Genomic DNA, 15,678 nt, shown 5'->3' on the forward strand with positions numbered 1-15,678 from the left:
TCTAGAATAAACATATGTAGCACCACAGGCAGTTCAGAAGGGGAAGGGTATTTTTAGATAGTTCTGAAGGTCTGAATATGATACATTCAGCTTTGACGAAAACAACATGAATTAACTTAGTAGTCTGTGGGTGGGAGTTAAGAAGACCATGTTGAAACGGTGCAAGGCAAAGGAGTTAATTTTCCATACCCAGTTTGCTAAGGGAATTAAAGCTTCAGAAAAGGTTTTTAAAAATATGACAGAATTGCTGTTGGTGAATTCAACAGTAAAGGACGGAAGTGACAGCTAATTATAATAATAGATGCTTGAGCTTGTTACACTTGAAGTATGCAGAATGACGTATGGTGTAAAGGCAGTGTTCTTGCAAGTCATTGTATCAAGAACATACAATCCAATTTTTTTCCAATTAAAATATGAAAGCCAGGAAGTGGGAAAAATGGGGCCATAAAATTCACCTAAGTAAATCCTTGTTAATACAGTTCGTTAAAATAAATGCATTTCCTAGGTCTGATTGAGCCCTCAAAGAAACTGTGTTTCAACATTTTAAATAAACTTTTGTGGAAAGAAACAAAATCTTGATGAGTGGATAAAGAAACTGTGGTATATATATACAATGGAATATTACTCAGCCATAAAGAATGATAAAATTATGGCATTTGCAGGCAAATGGATGAAATTGGAGAATATCATGCTAAGTGAGATAAGCCAATCTCAAAAAGCCAAAGGACGAATGATATCGCTAATAAGTGGAGGATGACACATAATGGGGGGGAGGGAAGGGTTAGTGTTAGGGTTAGAGTTAGGGTTAGGGAGGGGGGCAAGTATGGAGGAAGGAAGTACTGTATAGAGGGTAAAGAGGGGTGGGAGGGGTGGGGGGAAGGGAAAAAATAACAGAATGAATCAAACAACATTACTCTATGTAAATTTATGATTACACAAATGGTATGCCTTTACGCCATGTACAAACAGAGAAACAACATGTATCCCATTTGTTTACAATAAAAAAAAAAATCTTTACACATGTATTCAACAAGCTTTTCCAGTTGGTATTTTACCTAAGTATTATTTAAAAGACAAATAGAAACAGAGGCAAATACAACCCTTCAAGGTTTACAGTGAGATTTTTCTATATTATTATTATTTTTTTTATGGTAAGAAGCTTTAATAACAGACTGAATGTGATTTTTATAGGCAACCAATTAGCAGATTAATGAACCATTTCACTTTCTTTACTTAAAACCAATATTCCACTCAAGTAAGATGAATCCATATTATTTTCATAATAACATTTTCTCAACCTTTGTGAGGGCAATGTTAAAAATGTAATTATTGGTGTGGACCAGCTTTTGGCAAAGGTCACTGACCTGTCATAAACCCAACTTAAAGAGTGAGTGAGTGTGACCAGCCTCCTGCATGGCGACTGTATCTGTATGGTGACTTAAGACAGGCAGAGATGTCCTGGATCCTTCCTGACATGTGCTAGCAGGTTGTGAACAATGCTGCTGCTGGTGGTAGCTCACATCTATTGAGCTTTTAGTGTGTAAGCTTTGATTAAGAAATTACAGCTACTTTAACTCTGGGCATCTTTTCCTGCCCTCAAGAATACACCCCGACAAAATGAACTATTTCTGGTCACTAAAACAGTCCCACCCATTGAATGCCAAAGGGTTAACCACCTGGGAACTAACTTCTTCATGAGTCTGGCCTGTTCAATGATAGACAGCTTTGGGGCTGATAAATTCTTATTTGCATTGGTGCAAATCCTTTCTCCTGTGATTTCCAGTCTTTAATTCCAGTTATCATATGTTGCTGCTTTAAGGCTCACCTCACAACTAAACACACTCTACTTGTTAATTTGTGCATTCAGTGATAACATTTTTTTAAGCACCTTATATACTCAACACTGAAGTAGGTGCTGGAATTTCGTGTAATTAACAGGTGACACCCTGTCTTGATTCTCAATATGGGTTCCCAGACATTTAGTAGGGATTCTAAAGCCAGTTTGTGGGGAGGCAGAGAAGTGAGGATGGGGGTTTTAAGAGAAGGGCATTGTTATATCCAGAGGCTGAATACACAAATAGTCAGATCATATACAAAAATAGAATTCTAAATGGATCAAAATGCAGTCTGTAAAAACAAAACAAAATAAACAAACAAAATCCATATATTACAAATAAATAAGGAAGAAAACAGAAAAAAAAAAAAAAAAATAGAATTCTGACCCACAACCTGCAGCAAACAGCCCTGAAAACCAACCTACCATCTACAGCAAATGTTCCAGGAAGCCAAACAATAACCCTTGAAGCAATCAGCCCAAATGGCCAGGACTTGCTTGATAATGACCAGTTAATTTCATTTTTGCCCCTGCTTCCAACTTAGGACCAACCAGAGAAAGCCAAATATGCTCCCTAGCCAATCATGAAGAAGGCTCTGCTTCTAGTTAGAGCACATGCAAACTCTCCAACCAAAGCCCACTCTTGTCTTTTTTTCCAGCATGAAGCTTTCTTACTGCTTTGCTTTCTTTTGTTAGAGAAGGTAGCTACATAGACACAGCAAGGTAGGTGGGGAAAGGAAATTCAGTTTCTGCCCCTGGTGGCACCCAAATGGCCAGATACACCGCCTTCTTAAGTCAGGCAGCTTCCCGTCAATTTGGAGAAAACAGCAATGGTCTATGCTGGAAAAATTCCCAACATGGCAAAATTGGCCAAGTTGCGCTAAGCCATGGTGGGAAACCACGGTAACCAAATACATAATACATGAGGGGGCAGCTTCCCAGTCCAAAAATAATCTCTCTCCAGGAGGAAAATCCCAGGCCATCTTCTCTTTTGGAGGCAGCCCATTCCATGCACTTTGGAGCATACTTCCATTTCATTGAATGTACCCTTTATGCCTTTTCTGCCTGTGTCTCTGGATTGAACTTTAGGGAAGACAAGAACCCAGAGACCCACTGCTGGGTAACAGTGATGTGGCAGTGTTTTGTTTTGTTTTCTGAAGTAGGGTCTTCCTATGTTGCTCAGCCTGGTCTCCCAACTCTGGGCTTAGGTGATCCTCAACATTCAGCCTCTGGAAAAGCTGGGAATACAGGCATGCACCACTGCTCCAGAGTCAAGTGTTTGGTTTTTGTGTGCTGGGGATGGAACCCAGGACCTCACACATGCTAGATAAGGGCTCTACCACTGAGCCATGCCTCTAGGTTCCCTCTGCCTGCCTTTGAGTTTCTGCCAAACTCAAGTGGTGGTGGCTGATTCCCTTGCTAGAGCCCTTGCTTATTCTCATTTGCATGGTCTTCATTTATTTCCACACTCCTGTTCAATTTCCTCTTGTAAACATTGGTCTAACTCACTCACTGAAATCCTATGCTTTGTTTTAAAATCTGTCTCCCAGATTTGTGTCACTTAGAAACTTGGTTAATAGTCATCTAGGTATTAGCATTGATAATAATCTTGAACAGCAAGTGTTAGATGTAGATGTGTCACCTACCTCACTATACTGTTAACTGGAACAGTGTTTGTGAGCAAACCTAGGGAGATTTATGAAATCTTTACCAAAGACAATAAATAAGCACAAGTGCTTCTGGCATCTCCCTGTTTATCGACTTAGGCAACTTACCAAGTTTCCTTATCATCAGCTCAATGGCCAGTTTATTGATCAGGAACCAAGTTGCAGGTATGGTGCCAGCTGCATTTTAGAATCCTGTTTGGTCTCACTAACAATTGCATGAGGTCATTATCATTAGTCCAGATGTAGAGATGAACAAATGGAAACTCAAGGAGGTAAAATAATGTCCTTGGGTTATATAACTGCAAGGGTTAGAACAAAATTTTTCAATTCTGACTCCAAACACTGTGCTATGCTGTCAAACAGCAAGCTTAGTAATGGACAACAAAAGCAATGAGACTGGCAAACAGCAAATCTAGATTCAGACTCTGTTTTCAAAAGTATGGTGCTGTCTGAGTAGAAGCAAAGTCCTCAATGGGGAGGCTACTTTTGAAGAATCATACCTGAATTCTGTGCATCATATTTTAAGAGGGACATTTGGTTGTTTGTCTGTAGGACTGGTTTCAACCGAGAGGCACTCTGCCACTGTGCTACATCCCCCCATATTGTGTTCTTTATTTTGAGACAGGATCTCAGCTAAGTTGTTCAGTCTGATCTCATATTTGTGATTCTTTTCCTTTAGCCTCTCCAGAGTAGAGGAAATTATGTGAGATCATGTCCAGCTTTAAGAGGAACTTTTACCAAACATGAAAGGGAAAAAGTCACCAGGATAGAGCCCTTGAGACATGTCCCATGAAGATATCGAAGGCTCCCATGTCATTTAGAACATATTCAGGAAGTGGAGGTTGGAAGGGCATAGGAGGAAATATTTCAGAAAAAAATAAATTGCACTTGGGAATAACCTAAATCTCTAAATCTCATTTTAGGAAGGGCAAGCAGAGAGGTCAAGTGGTTCTGTTATTACTTGTGTAATTGTATAAATTGAGACTACAACAGAAACTGGCTTTGTAAGGATGCTTCCCATGGGAGACCAGGAAAAAGGACTTCCAATTTATGCTTCTTTTGAGCAAGACTGTTTTCCACATTGCCACTTTAAAAATTGTAGAAAATATGCATGACTTTGTTATAAAACTGCAGTTCGTTAGTACCTATATTATATGAAAAATAGGGACTTCCACCTCCTCATTTATTTAAAAATGCATATGCAAACAAAAATGACCTTTCTGAGAAGCACGGGTAATCTTTTAAATCAATAGGGAGTATTAATCATTTGTTTTCCTTCATTACAGTGTCCTAAGGAATATTAATTATTCTCTGCCGTATTTGCGATTGAATTACTTTGCTCCATTTTCATTCTGGTTCTGATAACTAGTTACGTGTGTCACCAATGCACCGCTTCCCAAGGAGCTGAAGCATGTCTTTTGAAACTCATAAATTCTGAGAAAAACGTCAGCTCAGGGTTAGCACCGAAGAGCAATGGCAGCATGGGGTATACGACAGTGACCTCCTGCCCACTGCCATGCACATGGGGTCTTCACAACTCCAACTTGGCCCTTTCTCTTTTAATTGAAATAAATGGGGACAAGAAGATGGAATGGAAGACACTTTAAGTCTTGGGGCCCTTTCTCATGATTAATGCCGGGTTACAACCTCAGCCGGCAGGGAGACCTGAAAGACGTGACAATGCTTGGTGAGGCAGAGGAACTGTGATTCACATCAGTGCCCCCCCACCAAATGAGCACTGTCAGACAGCTCTGATGAAATCAGTAGCTTTCAGTTCAAAGGCCTCTCACGTTCAGGTACTTAAGCTGGTAGATAAGAAGCATCCATATCAGCCAGTCTCTTTGCTTCTTCTCTAACAACCCACTACACAGGGGAACTACCCCTTCTGCTGACCTTCTCTATTTTCATTTGACAGTATGGTCCTTTTCCCAGTCACCCAGACCCACTTTCCCATGTCACTGCCCCCTCTGGTTCCTTCCTCATGGCCCTTCAACTACGGTGACACATAGCTCTTCCAGGCCTCTCCCAACACATCTTTCTTTCAGTTCTTGTAGTCACCTCCTGTATTATTCAAGGATCTCCAGCAGAGAAACAGAACAAATGGGAGGTCCAGTTATCCCTCAGTATCCCTGGAGGACTGATTCCAAAACCCCAGGGGATACCACACTCTTTAGATACTCAAGTCCCTTTATACAATGCCATAATATTTGCTTATTTGTAATCCACACACATCTTACTGAGAGAGGAATTTAGAGATATAGAAAAATAAAGACACGCTGAGTCTCAAGAGAGAAGCACCCATGAACCGCTGGAATGCAGAACACTCCCATCAATATTTGAAACTCAAAACAAGCAACTCCTGGGCTACTCCGCCCATGCCCTTAACCCAGGTCCTTGGCCCTCCTTAGGGGCTCACCTGAAAAAGTAACATGATACAGGTAAAACACAGCAGGGAAAACTGGTGCAAAATCTGGTAACTACGCTGGCTCCTCCTCTAGTCCAACCCGTAGCTATTCTCTATCAGTATGAATACCCTGGACCAATGGGCTGCTGTCTGTCCCTCTCCATGGCCTGCATTCTCCTTTGAATGTGTACACCTTTCTTTCCTAAACAAATCTCTGTGTCACTGTCAGCATATGCTGAAATTCTTTTCCAACACCATATAAAGGACCCTACTTGTCCTGAGTTGAGTTCCCCCTCTTCCCTGGGAACACCTCAGGACTCTATCCTGGAGAGATCCCTTCTCCAGTGACACTACTGTATATATTAAATCATCTCTAGTTTACACACACCATAGGATTTACAGTACCAGTGTACTGTAAATCCTATGCAAGCAATTGTTACACGGTATTATTCAGGAAATAATGACAAGAAAAAATAGGTATGGGATCAATACAGATATGATTTCTTTAATGAATATTTTTGATCTGAGGTTGGTTGAATGCTGGAAATCCCTGTGGTTACTGAGGGGAGACTGTGTACAGGGTAAGTGACCTGGCAGCTCCCTGGGCCCCACCTCAGTGTTCCCATCAGTGAACTGGGAGATGTTGGTTTAGACCAGCATTTGTGTACATAGGCAGACAAGGAACACCTGATCCATGAAATCAATCATGAAAAGTGTTTCATGGTCAGCCAGCTTGGAGGAGTGCTGTATGCTCTCCACTCTCTGAGAGATTCACAAGGCACATTAGCATATTAAAGGCCTGGGACTCCCACAGTGAAGAAATCCATTTAAATTAAACCCATAGTTTCGCAATTTTTGCCAGCACAGAATCTTTTTCTCAGGCAATGACCATGACATCTAGCTCACTGAAAAAGCATTTCACATAACACTCCTTGGAAAACACCACACTGGATATTTTCTGATGTAATTTTCAGTTCCAAGATGAAATGCTTCAACGATTCCAGATACCCAGATACAGAGCTGATCCTGGGCAGCTGAATTCACCACCCCCCACCTGAATTACAGTGGAAGGTCTGGGCAGGTTGCTGAGTTTATGGATCATGCCTCCTGGGTTGTAATCAAGTATACATGATGTAATCATCAGTATCTTATAGCTCCCAAATGCCTGTGCCCCCCCACCCGAGCTGATCTGTTTTCATACCTTCCTTTTAATTCTTTTCACATAAAGGTTGGCTAAGATTAAAATGTGCTCACATTCACAGACTGTAAGTAGGCCTATTCTTGTTTTAATTATATTAAAGTACACAGTTTAAAAATTTCCCATCTCTGGAGGTGCTGATTCTAGTGATCAAGGAACCTACATAATCCCACCTTTGACTCCAGGTAATAGTTTATCTAAGAGAGCTTTTTTGGAAAAATTGCAAATGTAACTTTTTCTAAAAACGTGATTTTCTTATTTTCCATCCAGCTTCTCCTATTTCAGCTTCCCGCCTCCAGAGCCCTGCGGGTTTGATGACTGCTGCGCACTTTCTTTTCAGCTTCACATGCTGGTTGTCTTTTGTTTGCTTCCTCAGCGCTGTATTTTTTTGTTTCCTCTATGGCACTTTCACAGATGCAGACCCCTGGCTGGGAAGCCTGTGGTGGGGTTCTCTTTCTTCCCACAGCACTTTCTGTGGCTCAGAATTCTAAGGGAGCCCCTGATCCATCCATCAGAGGTGAGGAAAACAGGAGCAAACACACTCGGACCCTCGTCTTGACATTGGACCCACAGATGTAGGGGGTTTGGAGTATTGAGCAAGAGTAGGTGTACCCTGGGTGGCCCCACCCTCATCATCATCATGGTCTGCAGTGGGAAAGAGGGGAACGAGAGGAGGGTTTCTTCATCATTTGTGTTAATTTTTCTTAAAGAAAAGGATGAGGGTGGGGAGAATCTCTAAGCATTACAGAAAGATCATGAAAGAAAATAATTTCACTTAAACCTAATTTATTTTAAAAAATTAGTGACAGTCAAATAAGAACGAGGGATTTATTGCTAAAGGACCAGGGTCTGAATTCTCACTTTGCCACTTCCTGAAAGGTGACCTCGGGTAACTTACTTACCTGGTTCTCACCTTCTTTCTTTGTATTATATATAAGAAAGAATCATTGTGAAAATCGAACGAGTTCAGACTCTTTGCATGTTTAGAAGAATGTTTCACACGGAGAATGCCCGCAAAAAACTGAAGCTGTTGTCATTAGTTTTATGTTTTTTTTTTTTTTTTTTTTATTGTAAACAAATGGGATACATGTTGTTTCTCTGTTCCCGTAGACTTGAGGCGATCGTTGATAGCAATCACCATAGATTTCACTGAAAAACCTCACAAAACATAAAGCTGATGGCATAGGCTGAACTTGAAACTTGGAAGATGTATTAAAATCAGTATATAAATATATACTGTAAATATACAGTATAATATATATTTATATATATTATAAATATATATATAGTATAAATATATATATATATAAATCAGTATATAATATAATCCCAAACTGTGAGCTCTGGGGAAAGAGTAGACAGAAAGGAGGCAGTATTTGTGCACAGGTGTGCTGAGAAAGGAATGCTGATTAGAAAGAAGTCCTGAGTAGGTTGGCAGTTGACATACATAAACAGGGAAGGTGACGGAATGTCAAGTGTTCACGTAGAAGAGTTTAAATCTGCCTGCTCCCCAATTTAGTCCTCTTCACCACCTCCATCAAAGAATATAGTCTCTTATGGGAAGAAAATAGGAAAGATTGCTATGAGAGTAAAAATGAGATTTATTTTAGTTTTTGAGAACTTGGTGTAGCAGCAGAGAAAACAGTAACTTTGGGTTGATTGATATCTGAGTCCCAAATTGCTAGAAATTAAATGAAAGATGCAGACTTTGTCGATTTAACTGTCAATCTAAGAATATGAGAATCATGTCCAAATGCTTAATTCCTGCGAATGTTAGAAAATGCTTTATTATTTTGCAGGAAGAAAAAAAAAAAAAAGCAGAAATGGGATTTGTTTGGTTGTTATTTTTCCAATATTATCTTTCTTAGCAAGGTAAATACAACAACTATCTTTAGATTATTATGGCAAGTGAAAAAATATTTGTAAAGTTATTAGCACAGTGCCTGTCACATAAATAGTAGTCTTTGGAAAATATTTCTTTCACCTGCCTTGTCCCAATTCCCTGACGTCCAAGAAGTTTAACCTGTCATTAAATTTACAACCAATAGAAGAACACAGACTTCCACAAAAGAAGTTCATATGGGAAAGCCCATATGGCTTGAAATTACTGATGGCTAAAACATTTCCCATCAATATTTACTTTTTATTCAAATGCTTCACCTACCTTCTTTTTAAGAGGAGTTTGGAAGTACTATTTTTTTCATGGTTTTCCTATCTGTGAATTTACTTATGGTGGGTTATAAGATAAATTTATTTTTTAATCCCTATGTTATGTTTACTCTATACTTAAGAAATATCATGTTAATCCATTTAGGTTTTTTTAAAGTATAGCTTTGTTGGTATTTTCAAGTTGAAGGAGAAAACCTAAAAAATATCTGTTTATTCTCTCTGGAGATTGAACCCAGGGACATTTTACCACCAAGCCACACCCCAAACCTTCTTTTAATTTTTTATTTTTTATTTTGAGGGAGGGTCTTGTCAAGTTGCCAAAGCAGGCCTGGAACTTGCAATCCTCCTGCCTTAGCTTCCTGAATCACTGGTATTGCAGGTGTGCCCCACTGTACCCTATTTATTGTCCCTAATTAAGTGACTTAGAAGCAGAGAACAAATAAACTACATGACTAGGTCAGAGTGACATTTCTTCTAGACATAGCTACAGAGACCAACTCCATGCAATGACATAAGGTAGAGTTTGCAAATCTGATTCCTCCTAAGAATGTCTTTAAATGAATCATTAGGAGCTGACAGGTCCTTAAGAAAGAGCTGAAGTGATTGTGAAACAGAAATTGCTTATGCGTGTCCCAATTTGCACTGACTCAGGGACAACTCTGGTCTTCTCTATAATAGGAAGGAACTCTAGCTAGCTACTGCTTGGGAATGTGTAATCAATGAAGGATCATCAGACAACTTTAATTCTTCATTAGATAAGAGGAAATAATTTTCAGGTTATCCTTACTCTGAATTTACTATGTTAAAAGTGGAGAAAATTTCACATTTCATGATGATGATCCATCTCAACAGGAATAATATTCAAATGACTACATAGGTGCAGAATGAACATTTTAAAGATCAGCTTACTTTTGGCAAAACAAAGAACAGTAGGCCAAAACAAAGACAAAGTAATAATTTTCAAGCAAAGAAATCAACACTTTCCTACATGTCTGTTAGTCTAAGAAAGGGAGTAGAAGAACATAAAGGTAATTCCTTTTAGAACAAGATAATTTGTTCTAAAACTTTGGGGGAAAATGTCAATAAGCCTTAGTCATTCAAATAGAAATCACAAATCTTTAGACCCTATCAATCAATAACAGTGAATGACAAAACAAATAAAATTGGGTGGTGGGAAAGGAGATTTTCTAAAAATAAACCAGATAATCCTCAAACTATTCAGAATTTAAAAATCACTTAGCAGTAGAATTTACATATAATCACTATTGCTATAGAACCAAGTTTATGTATTGATTATACGCTATCCAACTGAAAGTTACTGGGCAAATATTTATTTTTAAGTACAAAAAATAAAAGATGAACTGAGACATTGCCATAAGTTAGTTTCCTCTAAGTACTCTAAATTAAAGAGGTTTTATATGCTATTGCCTTATTTCTTGTTTCTGAGGTAAACCAATGTTGTTATAATTGATATTTTTATACGTGTGTTTATAAGGCCACTAAACATGAAACGTACAGAATCAAAATTAGTGTTTTCATCTCAAAATTACTTGGAAAAGCAGACTTAAAAGTTTCAAAGTTGAAACAGTTCTGGGCTCAAGTCTACTTGTCTATGAAATGGAGACAACAACAGTATTTACCTCATAGGATAACTGTGAGGTTTAAACAAATATTCATTTAAATAGTGTTATGGTTTAGATGCGAGGTATCCTCCCAAAAGCTCACGTGTGAGAGACAATGCAGGAAGGTTGAGAGGAGAAGTGATTGGGTTAAAAGAGTCTTAATCCAATCAGTGAATTAATCCCACCTGGGATTAATTGAAGTGGTAGGGTGTGGCTGGAGGAGGTGGGAATTGGGGCATGGCTATGGGGGACTCCACTCTGGATAGTGCAGTCTCTCTTCTCTCTCTCTCTCTTTCTCTCTGCATCTGATGATGTGAGCTGCTTCCCTCTGCCTCACTCTTCTGCTAAGACGTTCTGCCTCACCTCAAGACCTGAGGAATGGAGCTGGCCTTCTATGGACTAAAACCATGAACCTTCAAATAAACTCTTCCTCCTCTATAATTGTGCTGGTTGGGTCCTTTTAGTCACAGCAGCAAAATAGCTACAACAGAAATTGGTATCAAGAGAGGGGCCATTGCTATGAGTAACCTGACCATGTGTTTCAGAAGATTTTGGAGGTTTTTGGAATTGGTGGGAGGAATTGTGTAATGTATAGCAGAGAAATCTGGAAATGGTTTAGATTGTTGTAAGCAGAGATTAATGGTGGATTCTGGTATAAGCTCAGAAGACCAGAGGGTGATAGGATCTTGATTAGTGAAGACAGAGCTCAAGAGGGTTCAGACAAGGAGGACTCTATTGGAATTTGGAGTAGAGGCCTTTCGTTTTATGTTCTGGCTGAGAAGTTGTCTGCATTTTGTCCTTGTCCTGAGGCTTTCTATGAGGCTGGTTTTAGAAGTGATGGACTTCTTAATCTGGTGGAAGAAATGTCTAGGCAGCATAGCATTCAGGAAGAGGGACGGATATTGCTGGTGGCTTTTAGCCAAATTTATTTTGATAATCAGCAGCAGAAGGTAGAGCAGAAAGATTTGGAAAAAGTGAACTTGAAAGGCTGGAGTAGGGCTAATAAGGAAGTTGAAGTTGTTAAAGACACTACAGAAATGCTAAAGACTTTGCCTAGAAACAATAAGAAAGATAACTTGAGGGCATCTCAGGAGCTGGCAAGACCAATCCCACCTCAAGCTCAAGGGAGTAAAGGTGAAAATTCTCTTGAGATGAGACCGGTAGGGCACCCTTCTTGTATCACCGGGCCTACAAAGGTTTTTGAACATGCTTAGCCACCCAGATACTCAGAGGCTGCTGCAGCCAGCGTCCTGGGAGGCTTAGTTACTGCTTGAGATGACAGCAAAACCTTGGGGCCAACCATGTGGCGCTGGTTCTGAAGACATGCAGGATGCTGGAGTTAGGGGCTCATGGAAGCTTCTACCAAGATTTCAAAGGAAGGCCTGGGAGGCCAGGCAAGGTGCAGCAGGCACCCCCTGAGAAGTCAAAGTGTGAAGAGTTGGAGAGGTAGCCGAAGCCGCAGTGGAAACCCCTGAGATTAAGAAATGCCAGTCACATGAGACATTGTCCTAAGAAAGCTGCAGGAAACATGCAGAGACAAGCCAATAGAAAGGCCTCTTGGGCTGCAACAACCAAGGCCATAGGGGCGGGGCTACACAAGCCCTTTGGAGAGGACAACATGCCACGAGCTCCAGATGCCAAACACAGAACTACAGAATCTGTTTGCCCAGTTGGATTGGTCTTGTTTTGGTCCCATCCCTTCTTTCTATGCCCCTATTTTTGTAAATGGCAATGTTTACTCAGTACCTCCGTATGTTGGATATTTGTAAATTGCTTTTGATTTTATACACGCTCACAATACAAGATTGCCTTGAGCCTCAGAGAAGATTTTGGACTTGAACTTCAAGCAATCTCAGAGTTTTTGATACTGTGGGGATTTGTGGAAATAGACAAAACGTATTTTGCATTGTGAGATGGTTGTGAGCTTTTAGGGACCAGGGGTGGAATGTTATGGTTTGGATGTGAGGTGTCCCCCAAAAGCTCACATGAGATAATGCAGGAAGGTTTGGAGGAGAAATGATTGGGTTGTAAGAGTCTTAACCCAATCAGTGAATTAATCCCAGATGGGAGAATTGGGGTGTGGCTATGGGGTATATACTTTATATCTGGAGAATTGAGTCTCTCTTTCTTTCTCTTGCTTCTTCCTGATGATGTGAGCTGCTTCCTTCTGTCATACTCTTCTGCCAAGACATTCTGTCTCACCTCAAGACCTGAGGAATGGAGCCGGCCTTTTAAGGACTAAAACCATGAGCCTTCAAATAAACTCTTCCTTCTTTATATTTGTGTGGGGTGGGTCCTTGTAGTCACAGCAGTGAAATAGCTGACTCAAACAAATAGCTTCCAATAGCATATGGTATTTAGTATATGCTAGTTATAGTTACCATTATTGTTACTATTATTTTGAATTACTCTTATTCAGGATCATTTTTAAAAATCTATACAGGGCTCCTCCTAATTTTCTGAGAAAACATAAGCAATGCTTTCTCAATTTTTGATGATGTCTTTATTCAAAAGAAACATGAATTTTCTCATTTAAATAGTTAAGTACATAAAATTAACAATACAAAAGTGATGTTGCCCTTATCAGACTTATACAATGTGATGCCCTCTTTCTCCACAGTTAGGGACCTATCTGCACCCAAATATTTTCTTTCCCATAAGAGATCAAGTGAAGTACAGGGCAATTCACTTGGTGAATTCAGTGATCTTAATGTCAAAAGAGATCAGCTATGCTGGATGGGGAGTGTAGGGCTCTGTACTGTGCAAAGTTGATTAGTGTCCTCCTAAGCACCCAGTGACCAGGCACTTCCTGCTGCAGTTGACCAATGGAAAGATGGCAGTTTTCTAAACCTCTATGTATTGTGTCTGGCAAATGTAAATATATGAAAATTATAAGATGGTTTAAGTGTATTTTTAAGACATTTGAAGTTAATCATTTGCAAAGAGTAAAAGGATAGTGTTTTCATCTTCAGGCTCTTTAAAGGAATAACTGAAATGGTTACTACTGAAGCCAGAATTAACAGGTAGTTAGTGTAGAAATAGGGGATTGGGTCAAATCGAGGAAATGGAGGCCATAAAGCCATCTGCCTCTGGAAGTTGGAGACTGCCCCTGGAAAAATGGAATGTCACTAAATTTACCTGTCTTTATCAAGGACTGCAAGCAAGGAGCTGCTAATTGGTGCCCCCTGGGCCCTTATCTGCCTGAATCACCCTGGCCCTCCCCCTGCCCATGGCTTCTCACTTAATGAAAAACCAGGCCTAGTCACATAGGCAGGAAGGAGAGATAAGCAGGGAGAGAACTGGAGAACAAAAGAGACTTTAACCTATAAAAGATGTAGGATGTGCTCACTTCTTGGGACTTTAGAACATCAGCCATGGCCCCCTTCTTCCTGCCGGGAGAAGTCTGAATTATTACCTTTAAATAAAAACCTGCTTAATATGGTTGCCTTGGCGTGCTTCTCTAGTGTTCAATCTTCAACATTAGAAGGAGCAGAACTCGTCACTGGTAAATGGCGGTATCACTATCCCAAAACTTAATATCCCATGCTGAATTTATATGTTTTTCTCTGTCTCATGGCTTATGTGAGATCATCTTGAAGATTCAGGTTTGGGATATATACATTGAAAGAATGGACATTTTTTTAAGCTGTCTATTTTATCCCAACTCCCTAAGGTCTCCCTCCTAGTGACGGGAACAAAGCCCTTAAAGCTGTTCCAGGAAACAGCCCCAAACAGAGAGTAAAAGAGTAATTGGAGCAAGATAGTATTCAGGCAGTTAAGACACCAGAATCTACACCCTGTTGTAAAACATTGTGAAACATGTTGTATGTTATCAGCAAACCCAGACCCCCTTTGGAATTTCCCGGCAGCTTTGTTCCCCCTTTTCCCCTTTTCATGTGTGACCCCTCCCGACGTGTGGTCTCTGCCTTTATAAACCTACAAGATTTTCTGCTAGGGACTCGACTCCTCGACTCCTGCGTGAGTCATGAGTCGGGTCCCAGAGCGCTGGAATAAACACCTCTTGCGGTTTGCATCAAGTGACGCCTCCTGCGGTTGATTGGGGTTGCCGTGGATCCATGGGACAGAGTTGGGGTTTCCTTTTTGGGGGACTTACAACATTACGTACCAATCAGCTTTGAAGAATCCAAGAGAGAGTAGGATCTGAACCGCAAAAGCGCTGAAGCAATGGCAATTATTTTGTTATCTTCCTTTCATTTTATTTTAGTTTTTGGTAAAAAGATTTTGACAAGGAAAGGTTCATCGTTCCACAGTGAACAAAGGTGAATCTCTTAAAACGGCACAAGATAAAAATAACAAATGCTGGTGCCTGGGGGTCTGGCTCAGTGGTGGAGTGTGTGCTTCGTGTGCACGAGGCCCCGAGTTAGAACCCCAGCACTGCAAAAAGTGAAAATAGAAATAAAGAACGCTCTACATCTTCATTCCCTCAAGCACTGCAGAGATGGCTGAGTGAGTGCCTTATCGAGGCAGAAGTTTTGATGTTGACAGAACTTTGAGTTTAGACAATGTGGGAAGATTACCTGTCCCAGGGATCGCCAGTCCAAACCGGCGCTGCCAATGTAAACGTGCTGTTTGTCCACAATCCAGAAGGAGGACTGCAGCCGGCCCTTGTTGTAGGCAGTCATGTTCATGTAGGTCACCTCGGCTCCTAGGAGTTCAAGGAGACCTGGTTAGCCTTTGTTTCAACGTTCTGTACTGCCAATCAGTCAATGACCTGCAGCAATATTCATGGTCTGCCCTTTAACACAATTGAGACTCAGGGAAAC

At 40.3% G+C, this 15,678-nt stretch overlaps 1 protein-coding gene across 5 annotated transcripts in view; it reads right to left on the minus strand.

Annotated features, from left to right (window-relative positions):
• Positions 1-15,678, minus strand: part of PLD5 (phospholipase D family member 5) — a 406,765-nt gene that overhangs the window by 79,903 nt on the left and 311,184 nt on the right. For all 5 annotated transcript variants that reach the window (XM_079106126.1, XM_079106129.1, XM_079106127.1 and 2 more), the window contains one exon: positions 15,433-15,560. In XM_079106126.1, coding sequence (XP_078962252.1) covers positions 15,433-15,560 — 128 coding nt within the window. The remainder of the gene's footprint in view (positions 1-15,432; positions 15,561-15,678) is intronic.

Source organism: Sciurus vulgaris, assembly GCF_902686455.1.
Source record: "Sciurus vulgaris genome assembly, chromosome: 12".
Taxonomy (NCBI): Eukaryota; Metazoa; Chordata; class Mammalia; order Rodentia; family Sciuridae; genus Sciurus; species Sciurus vulgaris.